Genomic DNA, 15,011 nt, shown 5'->3' with positions numbered 1-15,011 from the left:
CAGTGGCTCATGCCTGTAATCCCAGCACTTTGGGAGGCTGAGGCAGGCAGTTCACTTGAGCCCAGGAATTTGAGATCAGGCGATAAGGGCGTGTTCAGGGTCGTATGGCCGTAGATGAGCCCAGGAATTTGAAACTAGTCTGGGCAACATGGTGAAACCCTGACTCTGCAAAAAAATATATATATATAAAAATTAGCCAGGCCTGGTGGACCTGTAGTCCCAGCTATTTAGGAGACTGTAGCGAGAGGATGACTTGAGCCCAGGAGGTGAAGGTTGCAGTGAGCCAAGATCATGCCACTGCACTCCAGCCTGGCCGACAGAGTGAGACGCTGTCTCAAAAAAGGAGAAGAAAAATAAAGAGAATATATAAAATGATTGCATTTTAGTGACTGTGACTCCTATAATGGGTAAGAAAGGGTCAAGGGGAGGAGAAAGAAAAAGGAGTATGAGATGGAGGTTTGAGACACTTTAAGATAAATGAATTTTATTATATCTTTTTTTTTTTATTCCAGAAACTGTGGAAGTCTCACAATATAGCCTTCTTTTTAATAAGCTTCTAGGTTCATGTGTAGAAAGCAGTAGTCTTGGTATGTCATCCTCTGTGGCAGAATTCATGATTTCAAAGAGCATCCCTATTGATTTTTCCTTTCTCAGAAGATTAATTACTTCTTTAGGAAGGAGTCATTTATGGCTCAAAGCCAGAGCCCACTACAAAAGTAAGTTACATTTAAAATGTTTTAATATATTGGTTTATAATTGTATTCTCTAACCCAGAATTTATAATATTTAAGATGAGATATTTATATGTATTAAAAGAGCAGTAATACATATTCAAATGTAGTGGTCTCAACAGATCTGTGCTCTCTTTTGAAACCTATTGTTTCTCTTCTGTTTCCAATTGCTTTCCTTATTTCCAGTGTTTCCAATTTCCAATCTTTATTTCTTGCACAGTAGCCTGTCCGCTAGAGGGCGAGCAAAGGGAACAAATGACAGGATAGAACCAGTTTGGCATATCTTATAAATAATACAAGTGTAAAACAAGTGGGTAGAATGAAGTTTAAAGAATATCTATGTTTTTATTTATCTCTGCTATATCCCCAGTTGTCATAACTAAAAATATTCAATAGCAGGTCACATCAGAAGCATAAAGGCTGTCATAACAATGCAACATAGTGTATGTTTTTCACATGGCTTTTAGTAATAGAACTTTGTTAATCTACTTACAGCTGTTGTTCTCTAACAAATAAGCCTGGAAAACTAGTGCTTTCTCTAGTCCAAGCCACCTGGCAGGTATTTTAATTAGAAAGTAATTCCATGTACGTTCTAGATCTAGAAAAGAATTTTTTTCTGCCTTTATGCAGTAATTTGTCTTCAACTACCATTTCTACCACTATCATGTATATAACAAATATTTGAGTGCCCCTCTGTGTCACCCTGTACCAGATGTGTCAAATATCCTAGCCACTACTACCTAAGCTGGAAGTGTTTTTCATGTGGCCAGCTGTGATCAGTGTAGCAGGTGGTAACTTTTTTCCCCCAACAAAATGGGAGAGAAAATATTAGGGTACATTACAGGTAGTAAGTTTAATTATTTGATAAAATTTTCATTTCAGTTGCATGTATGCACATATGTATACTGGGTCATTATGTAAAATGTGTTTCTTGTAGGTTATAATCAAAAGAAGTTTTGAAAGCTGAGTTTTCTTAAAAAGGTTGATCATAAATTTAGAGGAAAGATAGAATTGTTCATAACACCTAGTTTCAATTGTGTGGTTATGTTTCAACTCTTTATACTATTTACCTTCAGACTTCTAGAAACCATACACACACACATATATGTGTGTATATATGTGTGTGTGTGATTTTAGTTTCTAGAATTGAAGTTAATGGGAATAATTTAATTTCATATAACTGTGCAACTGGGGGGAGATGCCATCAGAAGGTGTTTATATGCCACAGGAACAAATATAAGCTCAGACATTTAAATGAGATTTTTATAACTATTTCTATTTTTTAGTTGGAAATAAAATTTTATATTAAAGCATCTAGACTTAATCATTTACTTTAAAAATTTTTAACAACTTTATAGAAGTATAATTCAAATGCCATACAACTCACCCATTTAAAGTATACAAGTCAATGGTTTTACTGTATCTACAGAGTTGTGCACCATCACCATAATCAACTTTAGTGTATTTTATTCATACCAGAAAGAAACCTCATATCCAGTGGCAGTCACTCCTCATTCCCACAAATCTATTCAGCCCTAGTAAGAATTACTTTTAAAGATTTTTTTAGCAGTGTGTTAAAGCAATTAATGCCTGTGTACAATACAGTACCTTTGTTATTGGAACTTTTCCTTTTATCTAATCACATGTGTTCCTTATTTCATATGCAGTGTAACTTCTCAAACTTATGCAAGTGAGGTTACGGGGTAAAGAGTATTTTTGTTTTTTAAGGAATGTACCTGAATTATAAAACCATGAATAAAAATGAGTAATTTACAGCCAAATGAGTAATTTATAGCCACTGATCAGTTTTCAAAACATCTCATTTTCTAACAACATTGACATTAAAATTATTTTGGAATTCCTTTTGGATTTATCTTCAGACATAGCTTAACAGTTGCAAGAAGAGCCTTTCAATGGTGTATAATCATGTCTAGTAGTACTTTATTTGGGACTTAAGGCTGACTTTATTCAAGGCACTGTTAAGACTTGGTGCCAGTGCCTTTGTTTTGACTTTTTTAAAACTTTTTTTGTTTTAATATTTTTATGGCTTTATTGAGATAATTTCACATAATCATGAAATTAATTCACTTAAAGTATATAATACATTCATTTTTGGTATAGTCACAGAGTCATGCAGCTATCACCACCATTTAAGTTTAGAACATCTTTAACACCTCCAGAAAAAGAAACCTTGTACACATTAGCATTTATTCTCCATTCCCTGGTTGTCTCCTCTTCCACCCTAGTCCTTGGCAACAACTAATTTATTCTCTGTCTCCATGAATTTGCCCAGTCTAGACACATCATGTAAATGGATTCATTCAATACATGTGTTTTAGTGACTGGCTTTTTTTTTTTGGAGACACAGTCTCCCTCTGTCACCTAGGCTGGAGTGCAATGGTGCGATCTCGGCTCACTGCAACCTCCGCCTCCCAGGTTCAAGTGATTCTCCTACCTCAGCCTCCTGAGTAGCTGGGATTACAGGCGCATATCACTATGCCCAGCTAATTTTGTATTTTTAGTAGAGATGGGGTTTCACCATGTTAGCCAGGCTGGTCTTGAACTCCCAGCCTCAGGTCATCCACCCACCTTGGCCTCCCAAAGTGCTACAATTACATGAGTGAGCCACTGCGCCCAGCCATGACTGGCTTCTTATACTTAGCCTAGTGTTTTCAAATTTCAGTGTTGTAGCATGTATCAATACTTTGTTCCTTTTTATTGCAAAACAATATTCTATAGAATGGAATTTGTTTATTCATTGGTTGATGGACATTTGAGTTGTTTTCACTTTTTGGCTATGGTGAATAGTGCTACTTTGAATATTCACATAAGTTTTTATGTGTATATATGCATTCATTTCTCTTGGGAGAATTGCTGACTCATACAGTAAATCTATATTTAGCCTTTTGCCAAACTGCCAAACTGTTTTCTGAAGAAGCTGCATCATTTTATATTTATATTCCCACCAGCCATGTACGGGATTTCCTGTTTCTTTGTATCTTCACCAACACTTGTTACTGTGTTTTTTATTTTAGCTCTCCTCCTAGTGGGTGTTAAGTAATGTATCATTACAGTTTTGGTTTTCATATCCCTAATAACTAATGATGTTGAGGACCTTTTCATACAGTTATTGGTCATTCATATATTTTCTTTTGAGAATGTCTATTAAATCCTTTGCCCTTTTTTTTGATTAGGTTTTTTTGGTTGTAAGAGTATTCATACATACATACACATGTACATATGCATTTATATACACTCTGGATACAAATCCCTTGTCAGATACATGAATTACAAATATTTTGTCCATCCTGTGAGTTGTCTGTTACTTTCTTGATGGCTTTGCCTTGCTTTCATGCCAGACTAATCAGGAGGAGGTTGTCCAAGGACAGCAGAGTTTCCTTTCTCATGCTCCTGATTTGTTCTCCCTTGTCCTAAAAATACTGCTTTTCTCTCAGAACTGAGAAGTCAAGAGACACATGTTATTAGTGTATCTTTCCATTACTTTTCCCCCAAAATCAAATGTGAGTATTTTTCTTCTCACGTTTCGAGTGAAAAAAAAATCGTATTAGTAGATTTCTAGTTAATTTGTTATTTTCTGTTTTTTAATTCTGGTAAGAAAAGTTAAATAAGAATGCATGTAAATTATACCTACCAAAAACTAGTAAAGTTAATGAGTTAACAGTTTGTTGCTCCTGGCAGTGACCTAGGGAGGTGGGAATACCTAGTGGTTAGGAATCCAAAATCTGGAGCCAGAAAGTGGGCACCCCATGCAGGCTTAGAGAGCCTGAGTGCTTACCAAAAGCCCCTCGTCTATAACATGGGAGTAACTGTACCTAATTTCAAAGGTAGCATATTGTCAAGTTAAAATGAGGTAAAACCCATTTGTTTATTAGCACATGTACCTGGCACATAGCAGGTCTTCAAAGATTAGCCATTACCCACATTAGAAAGATTTCTTGAAGAAACTCATCCTAACAAAACAAAACATTTTAAGCAAAATTTACATACAGACTTAAATTGGTTTCAGTAAAATATGATAATATAAAATTGCCTGTATATAGTTTGGATGTTCTAGAAGTTTTAAAGGTATTTCCCTATATATCACTCCTAATAAGCACCTAAACAATTTAAAAGTTAAATCTCTTCTCTTGAAAAGTGAAGTTTTAAAAACATGAATTGGTGAATGTAGCTACACAGATCACCTACAGGATGGAAATGTATTTTATGCCTAGTACTTAGCACAATGCCAGACATTTAGTAGCAACAGTAAATATTGCATAAACTATAATGGTACTATAAATAACTGTGCTCAAAAATAGTTATTCTGAAATTGTCTTGTGTTTACTATGGCTTGAAATAAATGTCATTTGCCATGATAAGGCTCAAAAGTCATTTTTCAGAGTGTTTTTTTAAATGTTTCTCACTTTTTTTGTTTGTTTTTGTTTTTGTTGAGTTGGAGTCTCACACTGTCACCTAGGCTGGAGTACAGTGGCACAATCTCGGCTCACTGCAGCCTCTGCCTCCCAGGTTCAAGTGATTCTCCTGACTCAGCCTCCCAAGTTGCTGGGATGACAGGCGCCCGCCACCACACCCGACTAATTTTTGTATTTTAGTAGGGATGGGGTTTCACCATGTTGGCCAGGCTGATCTCGAACTACTGACCTCAAGAGATCCACCCGCCTCAGCCTCCCAAAGTGCTGGGATTACAGGCGTGAGTCACCACACCAAGCCCTTCTCACTTTTTATTTAATGTTTCAAAAGCACTATACAAAGAATAATGTCAAATATACTAGGATAAGCTATCACGTAATTTGTTAATCTACTTCTAATGTGAAGACTTATTCTGTGTAATTATCACCTGTAGATATTTCAGAAATCTAGGTTTTTACCTATTGGGTTTTAGTAAAGTTTGACCTATTATTTGATTTTTCAGGTGCTCTTTCCTTGGGGTGCTACCCACCATTGGAAGGAAATTTATACCGAAAACTTCTTCTAATTCCATCTTATTTATCTGAGATTGAAATGCTCTTAGCTATTGAAATCTTCATGGTATCTAATGCTAGTAGTATTCAGAGTCCTGGAACTTCTACACAGATACTGCAGATAGTTTTGAAAAGGTTGGTTGACATAACTTTAACTGCATTCTGAATGTAGATCATGACTCCCCACACCTACCCTAGGATGTAAATGTTTTATGTGTTTTTATATATACATATATATTTATGTATATATTTATATATGTACTTTGTGTGTGTGTGTGTATTGCAAACTCTGATATCATTTAAATTGAGAAAGGATTAGACCTGTTTGAGGCTTAAAACCAAACAAGTTAGTAGCATTTGGTAAACACTTTAGCAACTTTAAAGATATAGTTCACATGTTCAAAGAGATGGATCCTCTTTAGGTACCAACCTTTCTTGTGTTTACAGATCAGTACCTATAAAAATCTTTATCTCTAGTCAACTCAAAAGATCAAAGGACTAGGGTCTAAAAGGGAAATACGTGATCATTTATTAGATTCAGCCAAGAATACCATTGAAAATAAAGCCATCAGCCTAGTTTCTGTATTTTATAATGCTATATATGCATAAATATTATAAAGTAGGTACTGTACCAGAGTGGCACCCTTTCACGTAATTTTGTTTGGAATCCTAGAATTTAGGCATACAGTAGATGGTGTGCCTAAATGGTGGTATGCCATACGATTTCTTGTCAGCTTTATCAAGGAAACTTGCAATATAAGGATCTCCTGGGAATCCTGTTTTAGAGCTTCTTGACAAGAATTTTGCTTCAGTTTACTGGTGTGACAAACCAGATCCTCTGGTTGAATATTACATTAGTTATCTATTGCTGTGGAATAAATTATCCCTGGACCTAATGGCTTAAAACAGCAAATAGTATATTAATATCTGTGGGTCAGAAATTTCAGAGAGGTTTAGCTGGATGTTCCTGGCTCAGGAATTTTCATGTGACTCAGAGTTTTTCCACATAGTTGGAGTCAAGATGTTGTCAGAAACTTTAGTCACCTACGTGATAGCTTGCTGGAGCTAGAGGATCCTTTTCCTAGATGGCTCACTCAAATACCTGTTGGGTGGAAGCCTCAGTTTCACCACATGGGCCTCTCCATAGGTTGGTTAAGTGTCTTCATGACATGACTGACAGCTAATTTCTCCCAGAATGAGTGATCCAAGAAAGAAAAAGCAAGGAGGAAGCTGCAGGGTCTTTTGTGACCTATATCAAGCAAGAACTGTGAAGAGTCTGAGATTTTACCCTATTGCAAGCTACAAGCTAATCTGCCACAGTTTCATAGATGGTAGCATAAGACACAAGACTCCTGTGTTGGAGACAGAGGACTTTGTAGTACACCAAACAGCATGATTATCTACATATTTGCATCATTTCCTCTTGCTCCTAAGTCCCATAGATGGGCCCACATGGATACCTACATATGCCATGAGTTCTGTAACAGGAGAGGAATACCCAGCTTAGGAAACCCAAATCTTTTATGAGTAACAAGCATGCCTGCCCTTTGCTTTGCAGGGAGGTACTATCTCCATCATCTAAGACTGTGAGCAAACCTGCCCTTTGCTCCAGAAGAAGAAACTATCTTTATCTTTCCAGGTTGTTCACTATATAATCCTTGTAATTTAGAACAAAGGGTAGGCAGTGACTCTTGCAAAACTTCACAAACTCAAGAGACCCATGGAGAGTTGTTATCCAACAACGTAGTATCCAAAGTTACATACTGTCACTTCTGTTCTCCTTTTTTGTAGGTGAGTCTTTTAGTCCAGTCCACACTTAAGGGGAGGAGAATTAGGAAGTAAATTATTTTAGTTCCACCTTCAAAAAAACCCACTAAAATTCGCCCTTTTTCTTATAGTTCTTTTTTTTTTTTTCCAGAGGGCTTCCTTATTTACCACTGTGCACTATGGTGGATAAGGCATCTAGGCTCCCCGTCATCCTAATGAGGTCATGGTTTTCTCATAGCTTTCTATTCCCCACAGACATGCAACTTCTTTATTTACTTACTGAATTTGGAAGGTATTTGTAACCATAGTGCATAACTAGTGACATACCTAAACCTTTGATTTTGTCCAAGCCAATGTATTTTCTCTATTGTCATTATCATGCTAAGCCCTGCCTTGTTACATTTACCTCTCTCTATGAGACAGAATTTTATTCATCTTTAGACTTTTTAAGACTGCACATAGTTGGCATCTGCACCACCTACCAGATTCCTGGGCACCTCTTTCAAAGCTAGAATGTACTAGAAGGTACCTGACCAGTGTTTCCTCTCTGTGACCACTGGTTCCTGTTTCAAGTGCAAGTCCTCACTCCTGTCACTCTAGACCACACTGTGATGTTAATGCAGATAGGCTCCTACTCAGAACTTGCTGCTGGGCCCCATAGGTACCAAGAGTAGGAAGCAGTGAACACAAAGAAAAAAGTGATGCTTAATGTAACAGCCACACCTCTATTTTAAATAGTTCCCATTCCCTACCCCAGAGGAAAAAGCTGACATAAGGTGTGAATTTTATGCAAGTCAATGCAGTCACAGTTGATTGCAGATGGCGCTGGTAGAAAAATTACTAGAAAAATTAATTCTGGCACTTAAGGAATCACTTTAAATCAGTATTGAAGAAAATAACCAGAAATATAATAAAGCCCCTATAGCTATACAATTTGTTACCAAACGTTAGCTACATATTAAGTATTTGCTTATAAGTAAAAATAGTCAATATCAAAGTAAAACTAACATGTGAATGTTAATTCTAAACTGGATTACATTTAGTATTTTATACATTCTCATGAATAATTGTAGTTATTCACTTTCAAAATACAAAGATATAGGTAATTAGCTGTGTTCTAAATCAGTATTTTTCAAACTGGGTTGCAGACTATTTGTGTGGTGAAATCAATTTAGGGTGTTACAACCAGCATTATTTTTAAAATCAGGGTTTTTGTCATCAGGGTAAGTCTTGTTTTGTCAAATTTACTTTTTATGTATGAAGGTATATACTGGACCATAATATGTCTTTTTTTTGGACAGAGTCTTGCTCTATCACTTAGGCTAGAGTGCAGTGGTGCAATCATAGCTCACTGCAGCCTCAACTTCCTGGGCTCAAGGCATCCTCCCACCTCAGCCTCCTGAGCAGCTGGGACTACAGGCGCACGTCATCATACCCAGCTAGTTTTTAAATTTTTTGTAGAGATGAAGGTCTCACTGTGTTGCTCAGGCTGATCTTGAACTCCTGGCCTCAAGCGATCCCCTCAACCTGAGCTTCAAAAGCGCTGGGATTATACCACTACACCTGGCCAAAATGCCTTTCTTACTGTGGGTCATGATCAAAAAAGTTTGAAAGCCACTTTTAGAAGAATATGGTGAGAAGACTATCATAGCTTAGTACCAGTAAATGTAAATGACTATCTTTTGAAGAAACTATATAGCTTTTTTAAGAGTTTCTGACTTTATGAGGTGTTCATTTTATAGGTGTGAAGACAACCAGTCTCGGAGCAATGATGATTATCAAGCTGCAGTAGAAAGGTTAATTATGGCTGCTCGTATATCAGATCCAAAGCTTTTCGTTAAACACATGACTGTCAATGTTAATAAGGAACAGGTTTATAGTTTGGAACATTGTTCTGCCCTGAAATGGTTAAAAGAGAATATGAAGTGGGCTGGAAAGGTTTGGCTTTTCAGTAACCATTAGCTAATAAAGTCTGCTCTTTTTTTTTTTTTTTTTAGTTCAAGTAATCATTGTTGAAAATAAAAGGCAATAAAAATAGACAGTTTTCACTATATTCAGCTCTTTGACTTTATTGACTTACAGCAAGTTAATAGTTTTAAAGCACTAACAATTTTTATTGATATGTAATTTTCAGTGATTTTATTCACACAGAAAAGTGACTTTTCAGATTACTTTTTGACTTTAAAAGAAACTAAGCATGGTAAATCCCACTTTATTCTGAAATCCAAAACTGAATACTCTGCAGCATTTAATAAGAGGGAGACATGACAGGGAAAATATGCAAGCAGGTAACTGGAGTTTTCAGGAAAACATTTAGGGGTATGAAATAGGGTTAGTGTGTACTCAGTCCAGTCTCTAAAGCTATATACTACATCCGTAATCCAGAATAATAAAATAATATTGAAAACGAACACAAAAATTCAGAATACTTTCTGAATTGTACCAAAAAGTTTAAATTACCCTCAGAACGGTTTTCCTTTAGTGTATCTTAGAATACTAGATGAGTTTTGAAAATTTATGTGCATTACACTAGATAAGACACAAATATACTCACAACTTAATTATCTAAACAAGGATTCTTCCTTCCAAATCAATTTAGGAAGTTAAAACTCTTCTGAAGTCATATTCAGAATCTATCACATTCTCCAAGGTGGTAGTCCTCATCTTTGATACTTTAAACTGTAATTTAAAATTGTTTAGATTTAATAAAGTGTGAATGAAGTGAGTAATAAGTTGCAATTAAGGGGACTGAAAGTATTTTTTTTTCCTGAGAAAGGGTCTTACTCTGTGCCCAGGCTGGAGTGCAATGGCATGATCAGGGCTAACTGTAGCCTGAACCTCCCGGGCTCAAGCAATCATCCCATCTCAGCCTCCCATGTAGCTGAGATTACAGGTATACGCCACTATGCCTGGATAATTTTTGGGTTTTTTTTTTGTTCGTTTGTTTGTTTTGAGATGGGGTTTTGCTATGTTTCCCAGGCTGGTCTCAAACTTCTGGACTCAGGCTGCCTGCCCACCTTGGCCTCCCAAAGTGCTGGGATTACAGGCATGGGCCACCGTGCCCAGCTGGACCAAAAGTATTTCTTAAGGGAGTTCACAAAATATGGTAAATAGCATCATTGGAATAAGTCTGTAACATCACAAGACTAGGAAGGTTAAATCCTAGCTCTTGCCAAAATGCCTGATTACTATCGATGAAATGTAGAACGAATACTATCACAAATGGGATATGGGGAAGTGAAGCAGGTGACGTCAAGAAGGATACCCAGTTCCTTAGTGTGAAGGAACTGGGTGACTGTAACCTGCCATTACTTCAGTGGAGCACCTAGGAAATGAATTAGGTTTGGAGATCATTTTGAGGCACCTTTGAAGACAAGGGGAGAATAGAAAGTGGGCATTTGTAAATTAGTCATTTCTACAAATGATAACTGAAACCCTAAGAAAGGAATTAGAGAAATATGTGACCACTGAGATGCTGGTGGCAAAGATGTATTAGGATGAAGATGCAAGAGGGAAAGGATGATAAATTAAGGTTTTAGGAAAAATGGGATTGGATGGAATGGTTTACAAGTATCTAGACTGGTTTCTAATGACAAGAGCCTTATTGCTGGAGCAAATAAAGGCATTTTTGCCTGTCAACAGTGCCAAAAGATGGGAAAGGAGCGTTAATCGTTGCTGGGTGAGGTGTCAAAGCCCCGACAACAGAAAGTGTTGGCTCTCGGGTAGTAAGAAGAATTTACTGACAACAGTATAGGTTTGAAAAGGAAGTTTCGTTAGATAGAAGGATGCAGGAGGATGCAGCAGGGCACTTCAGCAAGAGAGGACTGAGCTCACCACAGTGGATTTTTCCTTAGGAGTATGTATAGACCTTAAAGCAGGAGCTTAAGGGTAATTTAGACCATATTAGCCATGTAGGTAATGATAAATGATTATATTTGTAGACATTTTGGTGCCTTGATGTTAGCAAGGGTTGCACAATGGGTTTTGACATGCATGCATTTGGAGATGTATACTAATTCTAATTACTTACAAATTTGGGGGAAAGAAGCCTGGTACCAGATGCCAGGTTTTGATAATGGGGAAGTCCAATCACTTCTAAATTCCTCAGGTAAGGAGTTTTGCCTGCAGATGGTCTGCTTGATGGCCACCAGGTGACCTTTGCTCTCCTCATTTTCCCCCTGACAGATACCTTGGTCAAATATTTGACCCTTTCTAATCCCCCATGCTCATGTGTACCTTCTGCCTATTATGGTTTCAAGAAAGGGGAAACAGCACAGTGAAGAGGGCTGTCAGGTCTGTCTGGCTACTTCTTGCTGAAAGGGAGCATTGAGGGGATAAGTCACATTTTTCCCTTTCTTGCTCTTTGTCATGAAGGGTTATGAAAAACTTACTGGGGACAGGAGACACCAGATTCCATCAAGAGGCCCCATATAAGTGGAAGTTGCTGTTGCAGGCTGGTATTGGGATTACATAATCATCTGTAGGTGGAATCATTGTAATCTGGAAGATAGAAACTTAATGAGAGCATTAAAGAGGCAGGGACCAAATATTAGAAGAATAATGAGGAATAAAGGTCCAAGGAATGGGAGAAGCCAGGTGATTTTTGGAAACCAATTAGTAAGGATTTTCGCCCAGTTTGGGTTACTTTGAGAAGGTGTGTGTAGCCATTTGGTTTGTTTGAAAATTTCTTGGACATCAGTTTCCACTTCTCCAGACACATTAATATAGGTGCAACACATTTTGTTAATGACAGCATAGACTCCTCCTTGTTCAGCTAGGAGGTAATCTAGAGCTCTTCTGTTATCAAAAACCATTTCTGCTAGTGAGGCTAAATACTTTTCTAGTGCTGATAGACTTGTGCTAGTTTTTGCTATTTCGAGGGAGGCAGCAAGTTCCCATAGTGTGATTTCATGATAAGTACAACCTTCCCAAGGGGTGAGAGTTGTGATGATTCCCACAACTCCAACAATAAGTCCTAGGGCCCTTTTTCTTCTAGAATGGGATTCTAGATTAGAAGTTATGTTTAAGACAGTGATTTGGGCAGGAGCTATTGTACCCAGGGTGCAATCATCACAACAAAGAGAATTATCAAGGTGGGATAAGGCCAAAGCTTGAAAAGGATTTAAATAATTAATAGCAGTGCCACAAAACCATAAGAGTCCAGGAGGGGCAGGTAATATATTTTTGAGGCTTCTTGGACTGAGGGCCACCACTGCTAAGGCTCTTAAGCCATCCCTGGGATACTAGGTCTAAAGTTTTTTTAAAAATATGCTATAGGGGCCAGGCACGGTGGCTCACACCTGTAATCCCAGCACTTTGGGAGGCCAAGGCAGGCAGATCATGAGGTCAGGAGTTCGAGACCAGCCTGGCCAACATGGTGAAACCCTGTCTCTACTAAAAATACAAAAATTAGCTGGGTGCGGTGGTGCACACCTATAATCCCAGCTACTCAGGAGGCTGAGGCAGGAGAATCACTTGAGCTTGGGAAGCGGAGGTTGCAGTGATCCAAGATCATGCCATTATACTCCAGCCTGAACAACAGAGAAGACTCCATCTCAAAGAAAAAAAAATGCTATAGGGCACTTAGAGGGCCCCCCAGTCTTGGGCTAAGACTCCCAAAGCTATTCGCTTTTGTTCATGTACATACAAAAAGGCTTAGTCAGATCTGGTAGGGCTGAGGTCAGGGCTGAGATTAAAGCCTGTTTTCAAGTGTTTAGAGCATGCTTCATATCATTAGTCCAGGATAGAGGCTGTTCCTGAGTTCCCTTGAGGGCTTCATATAATGGTTCTGCTATTAACTCAAAGGAAGGAATCCATATTCTGCAAAACCCAGCCTTACCCAAAAATGACTGAAGCTGTTGTTTAGTTACCACAATTGTCACGTTTAAGATCTGTACAAGCACTACAAAGGCTTTCTCACTGGGAATTAAAATAAGACCCCAAAATTGAACCCTTTGTGTGGATATTTGTGCTTTAGAAAGAGATGCTTTGTACCCACAATTAGCAAGTTTGTTGAATACTAATACTGTATTTTGGTCTGGAACAGCCTTGTTAGGACAACAGATTGGTAAGTCATCCACGTACTGAAGTAGATTGCTATCTGGGAGAAGCCGCAGGGGCTCTTTTGGTGAAGTGTGAACACAGCTAGAAGGTGGGGCCTTAGCTGTAAATTAGCTTGTAATTTTGTAAATCACAACCTAATGGAACAGGGCAGCTTGGCTAAAAAGGAGTAAAGGAATAGCCTTTCATTTTACAAGGGAGTGGCTGTGTGAAACAACCTCATTGGGGTTTTCCATCAATATCCATGAGGAAAATGGAGGACTGGCACATTGGGCCATAGTAAATGTTTATAAAGCTGAATAACTGTCCCTTGTATCTATGAGTAACATTATCTGTTGTTCAGCCACAATCAGATTTGCCCTGGGCTCATCCACAGAGATGGAAAAGACAGGGCCATGGATGGCTTCAAGGCCCCATTTAGAGGATGGATGACTGACATTTCAGAGGCTTGATCATAATCCACGAATAGAATTAGAGGTGTTTGCCCTTGCCCTCGCCCTCACCGTCACCCTCATTCTGCAGAATCCCCTTGTCAGGTAGGTTGGTGAGATTGTGGCTGTCATAGCCTAGAAGGAAGAGGTGGCCCCCCTTCACGAGGGAGGGACACTCACTCTTCCAATTTGCAGTGAGGACAGGGTCCCAGGGATGGCATGCAACCTGGAGGTTTGGGACATTCTCAACTTCAGTGTCCTTAAAGGCTGCTTTTAGTAAAATACAAAAGGGAGTTTGTGGGCCTTGCTTTAATTTTTGGAGTTTTTGTCTGATGTCTGGGGAAGCCTGACTTATAAAATGTACGGCCAGAAGGGATTGGCCCTCAGGGCTTTCAGGATCTAAATCTGTATATTTATGCATGGCCTCCATCAGTCTAGCTTGGAAGAGGGAAGGGTCCTTGGTCCTGAGTGATCTCTCATAATTTAGAAAAATTAACAGGTTTTATTACAGTCTTTTTCATTCCTTCCAACAAACATGTTATCATATAATCTTCTCTGCCCCTGTCTCTGTTTGGGCTGGCATTGGCAGCATGGTATTGCCAATTGAGTTTTGTGTTGGGGACAGCTTCTGCCCCGGCTCTATTATTAGGATTGCCAACATGAGCTTCGTCTGCCCGAACTCTAGCTAAAGACCGTGATTTTTCTTCGTGGGAACAGCAAATAGTTAATACCACAAATGTGTCTTGCCAGGTTAAATCAAAAGCAATAAAGCCCAAAATTCTTGAATGAACTTAGAGGGATCCTGGCTAAATGAACCCAACTTGGATTGAATTTGCCAAAGATCAGACAATGGAAAAGGGACATGAACTCAAATTGTTCCCAAATCTCCGTTTGCCACCTTGTGGAGAGGCGTAACACTTGAGGGATTTTCTGAGGACTTTGTACTAGTGACATATGTAACTCCTGTGCGAGTATGTGAGGGTGATAAAGTATCTGGATGGTAGGGGGCAGAAGTTGATTGGGGCATGGAGCAGATGGCA

General features: G+C 38.4%; 1 protein-coding gene across 1 annotated transcript in view; it reads left to right on the top strand.

Moving 5' to 3' along the window:
* Nucleotides 1-9,533, top strand: part of TOPAZ1 (testis and ovary specific PAZ domain containing 1) — an 89,146-nt gene extending 79,613 nt beyond the window's left edge. Inside the window, exons 18-20 of the mRNA XM_003256938.2 lie at nt 513-716; nt 5,665-5,848; nt 9,223-9,533. Coding sequence (XP_003256986.2) covers nt 513-716; nt 5,665-5,848; nt 9,223-9,442 — 608 coding nt within the window. The 3' untranslated portion in view covers nt 9,443-9,533. The remainder of the gene's footprint in view (nt 1-512; nt 717-5,664; nt 5,849-9,222) is intronic.
* Nucleotides 9,534-15,011: the final 5,478 nt, after the last annotated feature.

The sequence above is a fragment of the Nomascus leucogenys genome, chromosome 4, assembly GCF_006542625.1.
Source record: "Nomascus leucogenys isolate Asia chromosome 4, Asia_NLE_v1, whole genome shotgun sequence".
NCBI lineage: Eukaryota > Metazoa > Chordata > Mammalia > Primates > Hylobatidae > Nomascus > Nomascus leucogenys.
Note: the sequence above shows the minus strand (reverse complement) of the source record. Positions and strands in the feature narration are given on the sequence as shown.